General features: G+C 41.6%; 1 protein-coding gene across 1 annotated transcript in view; it reads left to right on the forward strand.

Moving 5' to 3' along the window:
* Positions 1–2685: 2685 nt before the first annotated feature.
* Positions 2686–20100, forward strand: part of nectin1b (nectin cell adhesion molecule 1b) — a 48788-nt gene continuing 31373 nt past the window's right edge. The window contains exon 1 of the mRNA XM_042064136.1: positions 2686–3653. Within this exon, the coding sequence (XP_041920070.1) occupies positions 3596–3653 (58 nt within the window). The 5' untranslated portion in view covers positions 2686–3595. The remainder of the gene's footprint in view (positions 3654–20100) is intronic.

Genomic DNA, 20100 nt, shown 5'->3' on the forward strand with positions numbered 1-20100 from the left:
GATATATGTGAGTTTATATGTACCAACCCGATATGTTGGTGTGTGCTCTTTCAAATTGCTTTTTCTCAGTAGAATGTTATAGTGACCTTGCATGATCCATTGCTCTCTGACAGCATGAAATGATCAATAGTCTGTCACCCACTAAAACAGAAGCCCGTGGGAATTCATCTGTTTGATCTTATTTACAATTAAGAATATTCTGCATTTCTGTTGTTAGTTTTTGTTGTTTTACATTTTGGTAGATGAGGTTCTGAACAGTTGTAAATTCATCATGGACTTTGTAAATTCATTCATGGACTGTGAATCCATGATAGCCCAACATCAGGTACACCCACTGAGGAAACTCCTATGGGTTTGTGTCAAATTAAACAGCAACATTCTGAGCAGCAGTATTGTGTCATACACCAAAATCAACCCAAGGACCTAACTGCCTGCATTGTTGTTAAGGATTGTGGGCATTGTTGTAGGAATTGTGAGAATGAGATGTTATAATCTAACAAAAGCAATCAACTGATTTTTTTCCAGATTTACCACATTGCTTTTCTGAAATCTGCAACTGATATCTGTGCATTTTCAGTTCTTAATGTGTGCACACGGTGCTTTGAATGGTTCAGAGTCCTATACACTTCAGCCTAAATCATACCAGTTTTATTATATCTTGAGTATCTCAGGAGCTTCATATAACCTACAAGGAGGAAGTTCTGACACACAGGAAGATAGGGGAGCAGGACCTGAGTCTGACTGAACCACTGAAGACTCCTCTACCTGTGGACACAAGTGAGTTTAAAAGAAAGAATAGCCAATTATTATCAAGAGTGCCTCTTATTAATACTAGAGAACAAAGTGCATTATGTCTCAATTATGTCCTCACACAGAGGGAGATGACAGAGCAGGACCTCAGTCTGGCTATACCTGTGGAGACTCAAGCAGGAGAAATCAATGACAAGTAACAACAAACCAAACCTAAAGTCAAACCTAATTAGTCTAACAATTAGTGGCACTACCAGTCTCTTTTCTCCAGTTTAGTGTAGTGTAGTGTAGTGGCTTGGCTCCATGAGTGTGGCGGAGAGGGCTAAGGCAGGGGTTAAGGACACAAGTTACTCTCAGCAGATGAACATGGACACAGGTGTCTAAGATACTGATCATTACACAGAAAATTAGGAGGATGTTGTGTAGCATAAAGAGAAAGTTAGTAGCCTATACTATTACTATTGACCCATTTAGATGATTATTGTGTTTATTGCTTTACAAAACTTAATTGTATCATTCAGAACTGCAACAATGTTCTTTTCATTGAATTTTGATACATTGATAAAATAATAATAGGGTCCTCTTTGCCTTCCTACAGAGTACAGTGTGTGTTTCTTAAAGTATAAGGACAGGAAATACCTGATGTCAAACTTCATCGCTTGTCATCATAATCTAATTAGTACTTGTGTATTCCACATCACAGCGTTGTTATCTTAGTAAATTTGTTGCAGGCTTCAAACATCCCAGGCTGTCATGTGAATGTGATTTGCACTATTTTCATGAATTTTCCAGTCCATTTCCTGAGTACATTACATTTTGGAGTAGTTTTCTGTTCTTTAAAATGAATTGTCCTTGAGAAGAAGTGATGATGAGAGCTTCTTTCATCTTCTTTTTGGGAAAGATAAAACTGTCCTTTACTTCAGTAGCTCACACCACAAAACATCTGACATTTAACAGGATGCCACTGTGCAGGAAACATTTTGTGGGGGTGGAGGATTTGGTGGAGGGGCATTTGGTTGTGGGGGTGGAGGATTGCTGACTGGTACCTCGAGCCAACAGAGCTTGGGGGGCTGGAGCTGACATGAAGCTGTATTGCGTGAAACAGTATTGAAAGTTTGCGAGTGACAGAAATATTCTGCTTTTTAAAAGGTGTAATCCAAATTGTATAGTGTATGCCATCTGAAAGAATGAAGAAGAGTTAAATTAAACAAACTTGTTCACACCTTTCCATTTCATTATATCTAGATTTACATTAATGTGTTACATTTACAGTTCCATGATGCATGTTGCCATACTGAAAGTGAACCCTACTTTCCACAAAGTGGTGTAACAAAGTGGTGAATTTTCATGTTGTTTTATTGAACTTCAGTCTCCAACTACATTCATATTTGTATTGTAGGCCGTTTTCTTATTTCTGGGCCCCAATGCATGTGTGTGGTTCTGTAAGCAAATAAAATCAGCAAGATGGCCATACAGAGGGCGCTAGACCCCAGTTTACTTTATGGTTGGAGAGCTGAGCTGGATGCCGATACTTTTACGCACAAGCCATATTACTAATAAAACAATAGAGCTTAAGATAAACTATTCACCAATGAAGAGATATAGTGTCACAAAACTGGATGTCTCATACACAGTTTTTTTTGCGGGGAGAGGGGAAATCGACATCGATGTAGGTTTTAAATGTGTGAAACGGACACCTTTATTTGAACAGGTTTTGCCTTTTTCTTTCTTATATTTTAATACGACAATTAGACAAAAACACCACAAGAGACTAATAGATAAAATATGTCACGCTGACACCTTTAGCCTACTAAATATCCTGCAGCTCGAAAGCACTGCATCCATGCAAGATTTTCATGGCGGCGCTCACCTCTTAGGCTGCTCGCTTAACATGGCAGTCCATAGACTTTCAAGCCCCTCCTTATCTAACGTCACTCGATTCGGATTTTTTCCTCAGTGGTGGTTGTCAGCAACATCATAGCAGTCCAGGTTGTGGTGTTATTGTTGCGAACTCTACATCTGTAGTAGGCTATTGCCGAATGACAGACACCTATCATAGACTATTTTATTTCAATGGTTAGAGGCGCGATTCAGCGGACCAGCGTTTCGTCGCAGCAGTCTCTTTCCGAAACAGTTAACTTGGACACTTGATGCCCTCACAGTGCACAATAGGGGATCAACTGAACTTTGAGGAGCTTTCACCTGGACCCGATCTGAAGGAAACATCAAGCATTGGGGAATATCAAACCGGGATACTGGCGATCGAGGTTGAGGATTAAGAAAAATTAATCCGTTTTCTGGAAGTTGTTCCTGAAACATCGATCGGGAGATCCCCATCCCTCTCGACAGAGACCCTCCGTCCGTGACTCCCCGAAATCGTGAGGGGATCTACGCTACCCTGCAGAAGGCTGCTGGATGCATCAGAAGGGATTGGTGGTAGATAGAGGAAATGCATTGTCTTTTTTTATATTTGTAGGCCTGAAGTGATATTTTAAAAACGAGTATTACACCTCAACGTATTGTTGCCTCACCAGAAAAAACTGACCCCTCACTGTTGCCTGCATCTGTTTTTAATGAGAAGTGTTTAATAAGCAGCGTGAATACCTGGTGATAGGTTACGCAGTGCAGTTCATTTTGCGCTCTTTAAAACGGACTTGGAACCACGAATGACTTGTTATTCTCCGTTACTTTTAATGAAAAAACGGTGCATATATTTCATTTAACGTTGAGCTTGAATTAGTGCTGAAGTTGCATGCCTAACCGTACAGATCCAACGACATAAGAAGTCAACCCTCTCCTGGGAATCACTGAACTACGGATAGCCTTGTGGAAACGAATTGGCGCTATGGCGATGTGGGAAAGTTTTTGGATAATAGGCCTAGTCCTGGCCACGAGTGCTCAAGGTAAGGATGTCTGTTAAAACCTGTTTTATCGTATGTAGTCTCTCTCTCTCTCTCTCTCTCTCTCTCTCTCTCTCTCTCTCTCTCTCTCGTGTGTATGCTGGGGGAGGGGGTCCAGGGAAGAAAGCGGGATTGATGCCACTCATAAGGGTATAAAATAATGCAGCCAGATGGCGATAGAGATGTTAGAGCCATCAGAACCTTCATATAACTTGATACGGTACTTTTAAATTTGATACGGTACTTTTATTCCATGATTAGATATTTGATGACATTTTGAATGCAGTAGATTAAAACACATTAAATACACTTTTTGATATATTGTTACATTAAACAAAATTGTTAAAAAAAAATAAGATAGACTAGGCTATACTCTCTACCATTGTCTTGGTTTTATTGCTGTAATCTTGAGGAACAGCCAACTGGCTTGGTAAAGGCTAATAAACTTGGCCAACCAAAACAGCAGTCCTGGCTCAAGATCCTCTGATCGTTGTGATATGGTCTTGGCCTGAGACAGCTCTAATTTCTACTAGGGGAACTATTAATTTTGTGCTGTCACACATATGTAGCACATTGTCATTGTCGTGCATAATGGTGTTTTCTTATGTCCCTTTGTTCAAATGTATTTACAAACTACAAGGTTGAAAAAAATATTTTTCTGTGTCGGCCCCTCACAAAACAAATACAGGAGTGTCATCATATAGGCTAGTTCAATGCTATCAATCATGACTTTTTTTGGAGTCAGGCCCCATCCAGCCGCATTTTCCTTGGTAATCATACGCAGATGCATCCATGTACTTGCTCAAATCATAGAAGCGAGTTACATAATGCTACAGTGGTTACGAATGAGAGCTTGAGTTGGTAGGTATGCTACTCCTGTCTTCAGCTCAATTGTAGAGGGACCTATCAATCAAGGGCCAAGGGACCATCTTCTCACAAATATGAATTCAGATAATGAAGTTGTCATTGCAGCCATCTTAAATGGCTTTATGATATGGAGCTTGAATTTCATAACACATATTTTTCAGCCACCTGTGAAAGTTTCATCTAGTGTTGGTTAGTTTTGTTGCATAGCCCGACATGACAATGTCTCTTTAGTTCCAATTTCCATTCAGTAACAGGCTAAATGCTAACACAAGCTAACTAGGCAGAGGAGATGAAATGCTTTGAATGGACTGTTCTGCTATGGTAAAGTTTTGAGCACAAAAGGAAAACAAAGAGGAAACATTTATGTTTAAACATCCAGCTGTAAACACAGATGCTTGTGGGTGCATTTGGTAAACTTATTTTCTCTCCACAAGACAGCTTATACACTGATTCTACATGTGACTACATTTTAATTGGATGAAATTGTTTACACAATCAGCTGAAGAAGGACTGGAATGGAAATGTTTACTGATGTGCTCATATGTCACTGTGAATATGGCATTATTATCATTTTGTTTTGTAGATGGCACATTTTCATAATATCTTCAGATTAATACAAATATATTCATACTTCAGTGCCATCTTCAGTGTTTTTCTATATCTGAGATGGCCATCTATAGGCTCAATGCCATTGTCCTTAAGTGATGGAAACAGAGCCATTTGACATGGGCGTGCCATGTGCATCCATTTGGCTTAGGAGAGAAAAGGAGTGTTGGTAGTTAGTGATTTGTATTTCAGGTTGGTAAGACACTCCTTGTAAAGAGGGCAAGTGATTGTCCAGATCTTGGCCCTGTAGGCTGGAGTGTAAAAGCAGATGAGGGCTGATTCAGCTCCCCTGGTGAGGCAGCTCTGACTCCCTGCAGAGCTGATTGTTGTCATTGCCAAGAGGAAGAAAAGCTATGGCCAGACGGGTTCAGATTTGCAATGGTCATGATGAATTTAGAGGATTAGACGTCTTGCTCATTAGCTCAGGGTAGCTGGCTTTGGTTATCAAGTAAGTTCACCTGTATTGCTCATCGTTACCAATGTTTGTGATTTTTACAACGTGGACAGGATATCAGCTATGATGTGCATGCATTTGCTAATCATGTCTGAAGTCCCTTAAACATATGTCTCTCTATCATATGCAACATACAGCAGCTATTTTGGTTGCCTTACATGAAAGCAACTTGATAATAGACTCATACTGTAACTAAAATGAGTAGGTCATGCCAGAGAGGTCTTCTGGATGGCCATACCTTTAATCAAACATATCAGTCTAAACACAACAGTCCCTGACATTCTGTCTGAGAAGCAATCCTTTTTGAGCAATGGTTGAAATAGACTTGCAATGACACGTTGAAAATGTCTTATCCTCTGTTGTGCCTAGGCTCTTTTCAAGGTTGTTGGGTTGTTGACACCACTAGGTCTTTGCCCTAAAACATTGTGGAAACTTAGTATCTGCTTTGTCTTCTCTTTTATCTTGTCAATTGCCACTTGTTTTCATTTCTCTTGACATGGGAAGGACCATTGGCCATTAAAATAATTCTGTATAATTCACTTTAGAATATTGTTTAATATCAAGCTAATGCATGCTTAATGCTTAAACCAAGAAAGAGTTAGACCCTCTGTGGCAAAATAAATGAAGAGTATCATCATATCTGCCCCCCAGTCTTCATCTTAGCCAGATTAAAACAATTTACCACAGACAGGTGGCCTAGTTGGATTGTAGGGAACAGGATTGAGCCTGTTAGTGCAAAATATTATTTGTGTAATAAGTGGAACATTAAAGGATAAACCATTTTCAAATGTTTGTTTAATCTAGGAAACCTTTAGGGCTTATAAAGGGGAATTACAGTATGTCTAGGCCTCACATGCCTTGACAGTGACCTTGAGCATCTGAATGCTTTTTAAAGATCCTTCATTGTTATCAGACACACACACACACAAACACACAAACACACACTCTCTCTCGTTCTCTTTTAAAGGTTGTATCAGCGATGGTGGGGTAACGTCACTTCTGTTGATGTTCAAACAAAACAGAGCTAGCTCGCTACTCCCTCCCCCTCCCTCCCGTGCAATTGAAACTCTCCTAAACGCGCATCTCGTCGGTTATTAGTTGGAACACTTTATTTTGCCTTTGAGCGGTTGGCAACACTTGTTGGTAGCAATTATTGTGTGTACAGATCTTGGAGCCTAGGCTGCCTACAGAGACGCGTTTTTTTTGACGGCCTGCTTATGGGGCAGGCAGCTTGCGGATCGTTAAGAAAGATTAGATGAATGTGATCATTTATGTTTGGGCCTTTTTTGGCCTGAAAACGCTGATACAACCTTTAATATTCAGAATACATTCATCACTGTGAGCTAACCCTGTTCCGAGCTCCTGATAATTGGGGTTATCATTTTCTTTCACAAGGTGTTCCATCTCATTTCAACAGATTGAGACATTGTCTGTATGAGCAGATTCCATTATCTCCCATATTTACCTTGATATTCCACACTCACGTACTGTAGGCAAATCATAGTCATCACTCTGAGATACAACAAGATAAGAGGAAGGATGCTCTGCAGTTTGGAATTGATCCTGTTGCCTCCCCACTGGGTTTAGTGCCAAAGTAACTGATGTAGTCTAGTATTGATTAGACGGTCTCCTATTCCCTCGCTACAGCCTTTTCATTTAGAGAAAGACCTGAGTAAGCCAAATGGCCGGCTCAACCTACCCACCTGTATTAGCCAGTCTTCACTCACACATCTCTCTCCTCTGCCCCTCCCATCAGGCCCAGGAGATGAATGGAGAGAAACAAAGAGAAAGGAACAAGGAAGGATATAAAGACAAGGATGGTAGTGATTGGTTTACTACCAGACTCCATTGCAGGGGTCTGGTAGGGAAAAGACAAGAAATATACAGAGGTTTTTCTAGCTAGTTTTGGTAGCTAACACTATAGGCCACAGCCTATAACCCTAACCCTAGCGCCTTCCAGGCATTGCTGCCTTGAAGTCAACAATGGGGGCCAAAAAGACCATATATCAATTTGAAGTCTGGTTACCCCTAAATCATGTCTCAGCTAAGCATTGGTATTACAGGTATGTAAACAGATCATAAACAAGACAATAGATTACTCAGAATTGTAATGTAAAACAGGTATCATCATGCAAATTGATAATAAACAAGTCAACACAGCACCAGGTATAATAAAGTAAAGCCAGTGTAGTTGTGTAAACAAGCCTGCCATTCCTCATGGGAAGGGCTTACTGCACTCTCACTACAGCTGGATCTCACAGCTTTTTTACATAGGTTATGTTGTCAAGATAAAACTACAATTTTTCCATATAATTGCAGCTTAATTGATAGCTCTTTGCTTCAGTGACAAAATACAAAACTTCAGTTTGTCTAGTAGCAATGTATATGTGTAATGCATGGTTAGAAAGGGGTTGGATGGGGGTTACAGCTGGATAAAGGCATAAAGTTGAGGAATTGTAGATGAGTAGGCAGGTTGCAGCAGCTCCCTGCAGTAAAGACAGTCTGGAACAAGAGTGGAGGCTTGCAGCTCTGTGTTGTTCTTGTTCCACCAGCTCCTTCTCTGCATGCAGTGGTTTACAGATACAGATTTTAGTTTGCGTGTCTTATCTCTTAAAAGCTCTGATCTAGTTAAACTCCAACTTCTCTTCACACACTGTCAAAATCTTTTGTGTTTAAAACATTCTCACATTATTCAACTCTTGCTCTGTCATTGTCAAACTTTGACCTATGGAACCTTCTCTGCCATAAACTCACATAATCACTATACAATTGTCCTTCATAGACTACAGTATAACATATGTGCACAGTATTATAAATCACTTAAACACTGGGTTGATTGCATGGGGAGGTGTTTGACGGCGTGTGAAGGGAGATCTGCGAGTGTGTGTAAGTGCTATATTATGTGTGTGAGGGAATGTAATGGTGTGCAACAGACTGAGGTTTGATAGTCAGTAGGTGATGGAAATTGAGTACAATAGTGAAAAAGTTCATTCATAGTGAATGCATGAGTGGTGTGATTGAGAGAAGTGAAGTAGCCTAAACAGCCTCTTAGTGTTAACTTGTTCTGCTCACCTCAACCAAGAGTCTCTTTGTCTGGAGTCCTGACTCTGTGTCCACGATGGCGAACCTTTCCAGCTATAGGGATTAGCACTTGTTGTCTATTGATGTGTGTGCACAGGCATGCTCATGTTTGTCGGCATGTTTCTTTCACATATTTTTTTTTTTACTTTTATGATGTGCAGTTAAGTTACCAGAGTTACCTGATCTTGAGGACAAAGAGATCATTGTTTCCATAGCTTTAAACAGTTTTCCATAGATTTGCCTTTTGTAGAGCGATAAATGTGCAGACACCCGGATATCTCAGGAAGAAGGAAAAAAAGGTTGTATTTGTACCTGAGCTGCAACAGCCGTGCAAAGCTCACTGTAAAATTACTTGAAATATTGCACATCCGTGCAAGGGGCGAAGAGATGAGGGCTTTCCACACCATTCTAAAAGCAGTCCAAATGGAGCTGTGTTACAGCCTGATTTACATGTTTGTTCTGTGGGGGTGGTGTGTGTGTGAGTGAGTCACAGGGGGAAGGGAAGGAGAGGCCATGCTGCTTTGAACGGAGGCATGGTCCAGGAGCGACTGGAGTTCACCACAACATTGGATTTCTGGCAGCAGCACTGTTTCTGAGCACCTTGGGACCTTGGGAAGGAAATTTGCACAGCTCTAAGTTAATTCAGTTTTTCCAGCTCGCTGGTTAGATTTTGCAGTAGTTTGTAAGGTACCTAGAATTAAAGCTGAAAACTGGCTCATTCCGTGTCAAATAACCAGATTTTTAAAAAGGTTGGTAGGGGTGCCAGTATTTCATATACATGATGCATCATATCTACAACATTTTTTTTAAATCAGACAGAAGCAGTATGGATGTTTTTATGATAAAGGTCAACGTAGAACACAACTCAGGAAATTCTTAGATGGAGAGAAGATAGGTAAATTTGCAAGGCCTGACCCAGTGCTCCACACCTGTACCATTATGCATGCGTTTTAATATTGCAAACTGTTTGTAAAAATAGTACACTGCATCATACTCTGCACTGCTGAAAACATGTTAGGGATATCCAGCATATACCGTAGCATTAATTCACTAATGCACGGCTTCAAAAATCGTCTGAAGTCATCAGTATGCAACGGCGGACTTCCCATGTGTGTAAATTGTGTGATGTCCTCTCTATATGTTTATTAATTAGACTGCAAGGAGAGAAAAGGCAATCATGGCGAGAGAAGCACTCTTGTAGGAGGAATCTGGATTCTTGACCACTGAGGACATGAGGACGTGTGTTCATGATGGAGGAGGTGGAAAGGGTTAATCCGGCTGAGGGATTTTTGCCCGTGTAATTTCAGGATGTTTTTTAAATCAGATTTCTTTGCACTATGTTGTTGTTATAGAATTACTCTTGCTAAGATTGTAATGTTGCATTTTTTGCATGAGGAAGCTTTGATCTTGCGTATAGCACCATCCTTCCTGTTTCCACTCCAACACACAACGCTGGCTTTGGAAGAAGGAAGAGAGTGGAGGACGTTTGTTTTTGCTGGATGATTAACTGCTCTGAGGCAGGGATGCACTGGAGCGTGTGTGCATGCGCGTGCACCCATCTCTCTCTCTGTGTGTGTGTGTGTGTGTGTGTGTGTGTGTGTGACTGTGTGTGCATTGGTCTGCGCAGGCGCATACATAGGCGCATTAGTGGCTCTGCAGCACTGCAGAGGTAGACGCATGTTCCCAGCCCCTCTCCCCCTGATCCTGACCCACTTTCCCCCCCCCAGCTCCACTCTGCCTCTTTAATTGCAGATCAGCACACTAACGCCATCTGCTCAACCGGGGCCAGTCGCCATGGAGACGGCGGGAGGCTTTTCAGCTTTATGGCAGCGCTGACCAACAGGGGTTTAGGGGTCAAGGGGGCAGAGCTCAGACCACAGGCAGCGTGAGGGGCACTAGAGCTGTGTGAAGGGGATGCCCTGCTCCATGGGCTCCGAAGGGCTCCCCTTCCCCCATACCGCTCCTAAGCTGCAGCTCTGTGGTTAGTCACAGTCACACACCTACCCACGCAGAGCACATTCCCTGAACCCCAGAGTGGAAAACCCTGCGACAGATTGTATCAGCAGGTCCTCCCATTAGCAACAGTTTAAATGGTGGTTCCAGCCTGTTGACCCTCATTTGGTGATTGGGTGAATTTGTGTGGAAAATCAAAGTGATAATATGTGAAGGGGTGAGACCAGATTTACCCTGTTGGACTGTCATTCAGCCATGTTTGCTTTGAGGAAGTCTCTCAGAAATGCTTGCGGAATATCTTGAAGTGTGTATGTTATTGTCTCAAGTATTGACATGTGTCCTGACTCATCATGATTATGGAGGGGGCTGGGTCTGGGAATTGGCTTGACACAGCATGGCTCAGCACGCCCACATGCTCCTAGGGAGAAAAGACAACTGTTGACCCTTATGGAGGTGTTGTGGGCCAACCTCAATGAAATGCTGACAAAGGAACTGACAACCCCAGTGAAACGCTGACAAAGGGGTCTGTTGTTGTTGTTGTTAGGCATTGTACGTTATCAGTATGGTGAGTGTAGCACATCCGGATGTGTAATAGATAGGCTATGTTAGGCTATGAGTGTGAGCACCTACACAATAAGACTTTTGTACTAGCACTGCTTTAAGTTTCCAACCAATAGCAAAGAATTTACATATCCCTTCAGGTCAATAACTAAAACAAGACTGTAATTAATTTTTGATGAGGTCTTATCATATTTTTCCATCATATTCTTCATCCTATTACATTTGAAAGTATGCTGCTGATAAGGAAATGGTCATGGCATCACTTATGTTTTCCCACTCTACTCTGCCTGTCTGAATTAGCAGGCTGATTCAGCACCTGACACTCCCTGTGTCACTCACTTCAGGCAGCAGGGTACACTGAGCTGCTTTGTTTGCTGATGAGGACTAGCACGTGGTTGTGATAACTGGACTGCTTTGATATCGGGCTTCTGATACAGAAAATCAAAGTGAAATGACACGCTGGGAATATGGTGAAGGCAGCATCTGTGGGAGATGGGGGGGCGTGTTCAGGGCTTCTCCAGCCCACATCTGGACACAGCTGCTCCGCGGAGGTTGCAGAGCTGCACTGTCTCCATGGGCTTGGCGGGGATTAGGCTCCCTGGGGGAGTAATCACACTGTAAGTGAATGGAAGGAAGATTGAGCGATAGGAAGAGGAAGAGAGATGTTGATGGCATGGCCTTTTGGGAAATAGATGTGCTAAGACACAATCCCTAGTTACTTACAGGAGGCAGGCCAAATGGTGGAAGGTGGGAGATTAATTGTATGATATATTGATTGGATAAAGATGTCAGAGGAACTTTGACATTCACCATTGCCTTTGGCTCAGGATAGGGATCAGAAGACTCCCATCAAAAGCTGAATATCATGCCAAATGTATTGTTTATCTTGCATTTGCATGTATTAAGCAAACATAACAAACAAACATACCCAACCTTTAATCACTAACAATTAACTAACAATTACAATTACTAACAAGTACACTAACAAATCACTGACAACACTTTTCACCTACAGAATATTGTGAAAGTTACGTTGTATCACATTTATATTCACACTGAATGGCACGAGGCAAGATATAAAGTATGTGGTCTCTGTTGAAGAAAGCAAATAGAAAGAGCTGAGTCTGCCAACCAAAACAGGCAGCAGCCCTCTCACAAATGTTACTGAGAGGCCTCTTTGTGCAGACAGACATTTGTGTGGAGGTTTTGTTTGTTGCATTTGGTTAGACATGTATTTGTGTGTTTGAGCACAGTGGCGCATAAGTATTCATTAGATGTTTGGGGCATACCATAATGGAAACATGAAGAACAAAGACAAGGCCTTCACATTAAGCTGCAAGCTGGGGAACATTCTCATATGTTCTAGAAAAATATATTCACTGAATTCTAGAACCCCTTAATGATGCCACAGAATGCTTTAAAGGAGCCAGAACCACGCTTAGTCCCCAGTGGCCATCTACCATTACAATAGCCTGATTCATTCCCGCAACACAGAATGTTGTAATCAGAATGATATAATCAGTGAATTCATGAAATCAGTGGTGCAGTGGTTATTGTGCTACAGATAAGGGAGTCTGTAAAAACACATTTGATTATAAATAGAATGAATTTCAGGCCTTTTGGCCTGGCAGTGCATTGAGCTATTGTGAATGTCTTTCTCTTTCAGGTGGAGATACCTTAACCGAGTTAAGATGTTCCAGTGACTAGGGTGTTGCAATGTTCCAAAGTTACAATGAGAAACAGGACTAAAATTTAGCAAAAACAAAAAAGAACACACTCCTGTTGTTTTCTGTTACTATTTTAACTGTCATCAGTTTAAATGATCTGATTTGAATTTGAACAATGCTTTCTTTTTCCCTTCTGGTTCTCTGCCAGAGCAGCAGCCATTTACTTGCTGCCTGAAAAATGATGATGAATTTATTAACCGTCTGCAGTGGCCATTTTATTCCTCCACCTGACATTCTCTTTGCAGCACCTCTGCATTCTGCGTGCACTGACTGTATATCAACCAGGGATAGTGGCCTGAAATGTTATGTGAGCACTGAAGGTTACATATCTCAGAGGCCAAGGAGAGTGCTAATTGGTGGTCAGATTAAATATCAAACAGAAATGTGTTCCATGGACAAGCCTTCTGAATGTTTCTGCAGGACTCCGCCATGTTATCTAACGCCTCCCCACTCCATTCACAGATGTAACACGTCAGAATGGCTAAGCATCGTTCCCTTAAAGTGACACAGTCAAGAACAATATCCAAGTGGCATCACAGTGATTGTATTTGTAGTACCCCAAAGAGGCAGGGCTTCCCCTGTTGCATATATGCTGTTTAGGTCTTTGGACCACTCAGTCTAGAGCCCAGCGGTCTGGAGTTACGCGCTGCTGTGAGATGCTGTTGGCGAGGTGATCCTGCTCAGCAGGCTCTTAGAGCTCGGCCCCTAGAGCGCTGGAGGAGGGATGTGGTCCTCCGCTCGGAAGGAGGTCACGTGTTGACCTCATTGTTCCACACGAGCAACTGCACTCGGCAGAGAATGGCTCCCCTCGAAACCTTCGTTTCTCCCCCCTCTGCATAAGATCGTCAAGCTTATCAGAGCATTTACCTCTAACTGGCGGATTTCGTTAGCGTTTTTTTTTTTTGGTTCACTTTTATTACTTGCATCTATGGAGCGGAAGTGATGGAAGCAAAAACTGAGGGTCCCTTTTACATCAGGATGAGAGGAGTGATATTAAATATTTTTTTATCCCCAGGAAGAAGCTGTCAGAGTGGATTACTACACTCCGCCACCGCTCACCCCCACCCTGCAGCATCTCGTTTGCGCAGTCTAGCATTTTTGAACATATGAAGGAAAGCGAGCGAGTAGAAAAAGGGAGCTGAGCACGTGGAAATCAGCAACAGAAAAAACACATTTCACTCTTGTAAACAGAATTTTACAATGGCTGTGAGAGTCTCTGCACATTGTAGTAAACAGATTTTGTTCAGTCTGCGTGCCTTCTTCCCACACAGCCAGGGGTATTCAGTATCCACTCTCACCAACAAGTCCCACATCAATCTGCCCCGTCACCATACAGAAAGCCCTTCCCCTCCATGTGCCACTCTTATTTACTGTAAATGTTCTTCCTCCACCAATAGAAGTGAAGGTCTTGCAACCTCTTCTGTATTGCCTCTGGGACACAAGCTTACATTTATTTTCCATATAAAAGAAGGTTCTGTATAAAAGTTTATTATGTGTCCCACACTAGAGTGGGGCTGTCTGCACCAGGGAGCAAAATGTTCCCTATTTTTCCCTTTTGATGTGATGACATGTGACATGGTGTGTTTACCAAGGGCAGAGTTACTCGTTTGGTACTTGTTGTCTACCCCCAACCGATTCAAACGCTCGGGAACTCTTTCTATTGGTTGATATTGCAAATGTTATGACATGTTGGTTAAATCACACGAATCATTTGGATACCTGCTATCCACAGAGGACATATAGCAGTATAACCACATGACTATCCTATATGTTTTCATTCTTTATGGTTTGGCCAATGCATTGCTCCACATCAGATGTTGATCTGAAATCCAGATACTCTAATCATTAGACTGCTTTTCTTGCAGCTAGTTCGATGGAACTTAACAGCTTTATTTTGTGTATAGTTTGTGTGTACGGTACAGAGGTTGTTAAACACACAAAGTATTTTACCAGTATATTTTTCCAGTAGTCATTGTGTTATTTGGTTTTACAGACATAGCTACAATTCTGCTAATCTGGTTAGAACTCAATGGCGCAGGCATAGAAATACATGAATTGGCATTGGCCAGCATGATGTCATTAATCTACGTTCATTCTGAAAACACGGAATATGGCCCAGAGGAAGTGTTTTGCCCATTGCAACTGAATGTAAACACTCTTGCAGGATGTGGTCGCAGATGGCTATAATATTAGGTGAGTTTAAGTGCACAGAATGTGTACAACAGTGTCGTTTATTTTCATTGCCTTTCCATTGTATTTTATTGCACTCAAGCAAAAAAAAAAAAAACATTTTATTATTTTTATGTTTATAATCCTTGTTGGAGAAAGTTTTGGGAGATCATATTCTTGATTCTCCAGGTCTGTGAAAAAAGACGGGCATTAGTAGTAGTGAGAATTAGTAGCAGTGAGAATTAGTAGTTGAGACAAAAATATGAAGCTTTCAGGTTATTCAAATGTATAACCTTGGCCAGTGTGCACGATCCTTCATCCTGGGACCTGTCACAGAAGTGGCCAAAGTGGTTAATGGGGAGTAGAGCTGTGAGTGCCATTTGCACACCTCCAGCCCACAGTCATAAGTAGAAAAGCAGTGATGCCCCAGTTAGCCCTATAAATACCATTTCCAGTGCACTGACTCATGCCTGCTCCCATGGGATGGGAAGGACGAGCTACACAAATGTAGATTAGTAAACTGGGAATAGACATAAAGCAAACCCAAGAAAACACATACATACCCTCTCTAAGGGGGATCAAATATATCCTCAGAGACTCTGAATGAACAAGAATAGTTGCCTTAGCACTGCATCAAATAAACAGCAACAGGCAGAAGGCAGAAAGGTATAATCCCTTTGCATCATACTACTACTACTACTACTACTATTACTACTACCACTACTACTACTACTACTACTATTACTACTACTAACAGTAACAATGATTAATTCAGTGATAAAATTGCAATAGTACTGGGATGCTTTTGCTTTTGCATATTTCCCATGACTATGAATAGCAGCATTACCCAGGGCTCTTCTCTGTGTGACAATCCTGCTAGCAAATGATGGTGTGATGGTATTAGTGCCATCACCTAAAGGCGTGGATGTAATTTTCTATTGCCCCTGTCTATGACATACATACATACTAGCCCCCATGCATATCATGAGTATGGGCTTTAAGACGGTGAAAAAGTGAATTAAACCATCAGTATAGTGTAATCTCACACTATGAAATTAAATTTCATGTCAAGGGATTTATATAGACATTGGGTTATAGGAATGGAAGAACACAATCCAGTAAAGCATGTCCACCTTGTTTGTCCATTCTATTTCACAAGCTTAGGCAATCTCTGTGTTTTCCCATCTTCTCATCCTGGGTGTGGTGAGCTGTGTAGGGGAGCTCAGTCCAGCCCTGGAGAAGTATGCACAGTGACAGAGCGGGCCAGATGCTAAGTTCTAGTGACATCTGGGGTTGGGTATCACCACAGTGGTGGATCCTTTCCCTCTGGAGTGGAAGCTGCGGAATAAATAGAGGAAATCGTGATTCTACATTATCATAATTGTGCATATTTGACATTTCTGTTCAGGTCCTATATGCAGATATAATGTTTGTAGTGTTATAACAATTTTTGCATTGAATCTGTGATTCAAATTTGCGTTAGCATTTTATCAGTTGAACCACCATTTTGTTCTTGCCCTGGGAATATACAAAGATGTGTTATTCACCATAGTATCATGTATTCTATAAACCTTCCCTATTTCACCAGCCATATGAATGCAACATTCAAAAAATATTTGCAGACATGATTTGACGATTGTTATTTTAAATTTGACCTTTAACAACAATTCTCATCTTGATTATTTGGATGCAGCCATGGCAGATTTGTATTCGCAGGATTTGTTTTAGTGCCTGTGTTTTATAGGTGTAGGATAGGAGAAGAATGCACAGGATAACAAAGGAGGCCTTGGTCTGTTTAGGATGGGTTAAATAGAAGATAAATGTGCCAATTATTGCCAACAACTGAACGGATTGTGCAGATTCTTTTGCCCTGTTTAGTCAGTGTAAGGGTGTCCACTTGCTTTATTTAGTTCATGTTCTCCACCACATTTATTTAGTTATTTACTTTTCAGTACTTTTACAGCATCCAATTAGGGATCAAAGATATAATTGCAAATGCTTACAGCAGTTGCAGCTGTTTGATACATTAGTAGTTGGCCGGTTTGTTTTTTGGTGACTGCCCTTATGTCCTCACTCCTTCACAACACTAATTTGTTCCTAAAACCAGTATTGTGCAGCCACACCCAGGCGCTAGAAGGCCACTAAGGGACTTTAAGATCCTTATTCTTGGAATATGACATGGTTGAAAACAGTATTTGAAAAGATATTTTGTACTGTGTAATAAATGTAGAATTTTATATGTATCTATTATCATTTCCTCCGATTCTGTATTTTTGACCTTGCCATACTTGTACATGTTCTTTCCTCACTGATGTTTCAGCGTGCATCATCTGCTGTTGTCACCTGCACTGAGTGTGGTGTACTCAAATTTCACTTCTCTACAGAGAGTAGGAGACCCTGCAGGCATCAGACTTTTATAACAAGACTCATCAGACTACTGCCTCTGACCTGAATGATCACACTTACACTTTTCTGTCTTATTCTGTCATCATTCTTCTTCCAACCTCTCTCCCTATCCTTCTCTCTCTTTCTTTTTTGTTCTCTCTCTCTCTCTCTCGCTCTCGCACACACACACACGCATGCACGCACAGACATACATACACACACACATAAAATCACCCATACATGCACTCATCCATGAGCACATCCAGAGTTCATTACGGATTCTGTGTGAAAGAGGGTGAGGGGTGAGAGAGAGAGAGAGAGTGTGGGGAATAGTACATATGCAGCAGAAAAGAGCAGGCATGTGAAGTGTGAAAAGGAGGTGGCTAGCTGTACTGGGCCAGCAGTAATGGAGGGTTTGTGTGAGTGTGGGTTCAGATGCACAGTGGACACCAGGTCCCTCCTTGAGACTATTCTTACTCGGAGCCCTAATGCAGCCGAGGGTGTATCTTGGCCACTGTAGTCATCGTGTTTACTGGCAGGGAGTGGCAGATAGGTGAAAATAATTGGCTTAGTGATTCCCATCTACCACCTGCTCACAACCGCGCTCTCAATGACAAACAGGCTTGCCAAGGTAGGGCTAAAGGCAACTCAGGCCAAGCACTATCGTACCCATCCCCCCCATCCACCATTTAGATGTTAGGGTTAGCTGCCAAGTGGATCTTGGGCCATTTAATCAACAGGGGGACGCGGTCATCTCCCTCCTGATTGGATGTAAAGGAGGCTGAGAACCCAGGCCAACGTAATTAGTATAAGAATGTTAGACAGGCATGGTCGACTAAAGGGCTGAAAAAGAGGAAGCGTTAGACAATTTAGAGCAGAGAAGGGGGGAATGAAAACAAAGGGTGTGTGCGGCTGTGTGCACTTGATTTGGTGGGAAGAACTTTGGCAGGCAGGGAGGGGTTTGCTTGTTGTGGGAAAGTGTCTGCGTTTGGAGGGTGACACATATTATTGAGGTACTGTAGATGTATGAGAGCATTGAAGGCTCTGTGGTATAAACAATAGTGAATGAACAGTTCATTGGACATGTAACTGTAATTAGCATAAAAAGTACAAAAGCCGCTGTTCATTCTCTCTCAGACTTTTGAAGTATTAAGCTGATTTTGATGGTAATATAAAAAGGGATTACAATGTTGGCAGCCACGGTCAGTTTCTCATCTTTCCTGTAATAGGTCCCACTTACTTTGAAATTGTTCCAGCGTTTGACCACAATGCTGAGATGATCTCTATTAAAGAACATGCCTTTGATTTTGCATTGAGAGCTTATATCCCTGTCGTCATGGAGTTTTACAGTGCTCAAATTAGCAACCGCAACATGTATTGAAATGCAGTAGCACATGAAAATATCTTTGAAACAGCCTACAATTATGGTGTTAAACAAGACTATTAGGCTACTTAAATATTGAGCTCCATTTGCATTGAGAACAAAACTTTTTGCGCAAACATACTTCTATATCTATACTGTATTGTTAATGTATTAGAACTGCTGCAGCACACCCAAATCTATTTATTTTGAACACTCTTTTCTTTGGCTAGTGCAAGCCTTTCCTATATCTTTCTCACTTCGGGGGTTGGCATACAATAGTGCACCTAGCGGGAGGTAAACCAAATCCTCCTTTGTTGTTGGTCACGTGAGCTGGTGTCGCTGCCACACCTTAACAGCCGTTAAGCCTTTCTCAATTCACTAGTGGCTCTTTAGAAATGGAAATCAATAAGGTACTTGTCTGGAGTTAACCACTCCATACCATATTGCTTCTTACCACATCACATCAATCCGTGGAAAATTGATCATTGACCCCTACTTCCCGTATGGCACTAATCTTTTGTTCTGTTTGGAGGATTTAAAGCAATCATCACCATGTATAATTATCAGATCAACTCTACCACTCCTCTGGCACATACCCCACCACAACTGTGGGCAGGATCCAGTGTACACTCTGAGGGGAAGGACAAGTAGTTTCTTGCATCTTTATCATCAAAGAAACTCTTTGGTCTCCTATTAAAAACATGTCCAAAACATCCTTGAAGCTTGAGATTTTCAACATGATAAATACCTGTTGTGTGCACACTGCCCATAAATCACACAGCTTTTTTCTATCATTCATTGAAATTTACTAATGAAAAGTCTTCATGTTTACTGTGGATTGAAAATTGTGCGGCTGTTTTTAATAATGTCAGTATCTCAGATATTTTAGATGCTTTTAGTAATGTCAGTATCTCAGATATTTTAGATGCTTTTCATTGTGTATAGTAACAGGGAAATTGTCTGACCCCTCACAGTCTGACCCCTCAGTAAAACAAATCCATGTAGTGAAAAGAAAGAGCAGATTGCAGACAAGTGTGTTAAAGCACAAAAGACTCAATGACATGCTCTAACTTGCCATGGTGTGATCTGGAGAGGCAGGCTGCATGGGTGACGTGGGTGATGTGGGTGAGTGTATATTACACGTGTCACTGAAGACTCACCTCCCCCTTCTGCCACTATGGTACTTCCTTCCTAACCTGCAGTAGAGGTAGACAATGGAGTAGTCATGAGCCGACGTTTGGAAATGGCCAGTACACCCTAGTTGCATGTAGAAAACAGGCGGAT

The sequence above is a fragment of the Alosa sapidissima genome, chromosome 15 (assembly GCF_018492685.1).
Source record: "Alosa sapidissima isolate fAloSap1 chromosome 15, fAloSap1.pri, whole genome shotgun sequence".
Classification (NCBI taxonomy): domain Eukaryota; kingdom Metazoa; phylum Chordata; class Actinopteri; order Clupeiformes; family Clupeidae; genus Alosa; species Alosa sapidissima.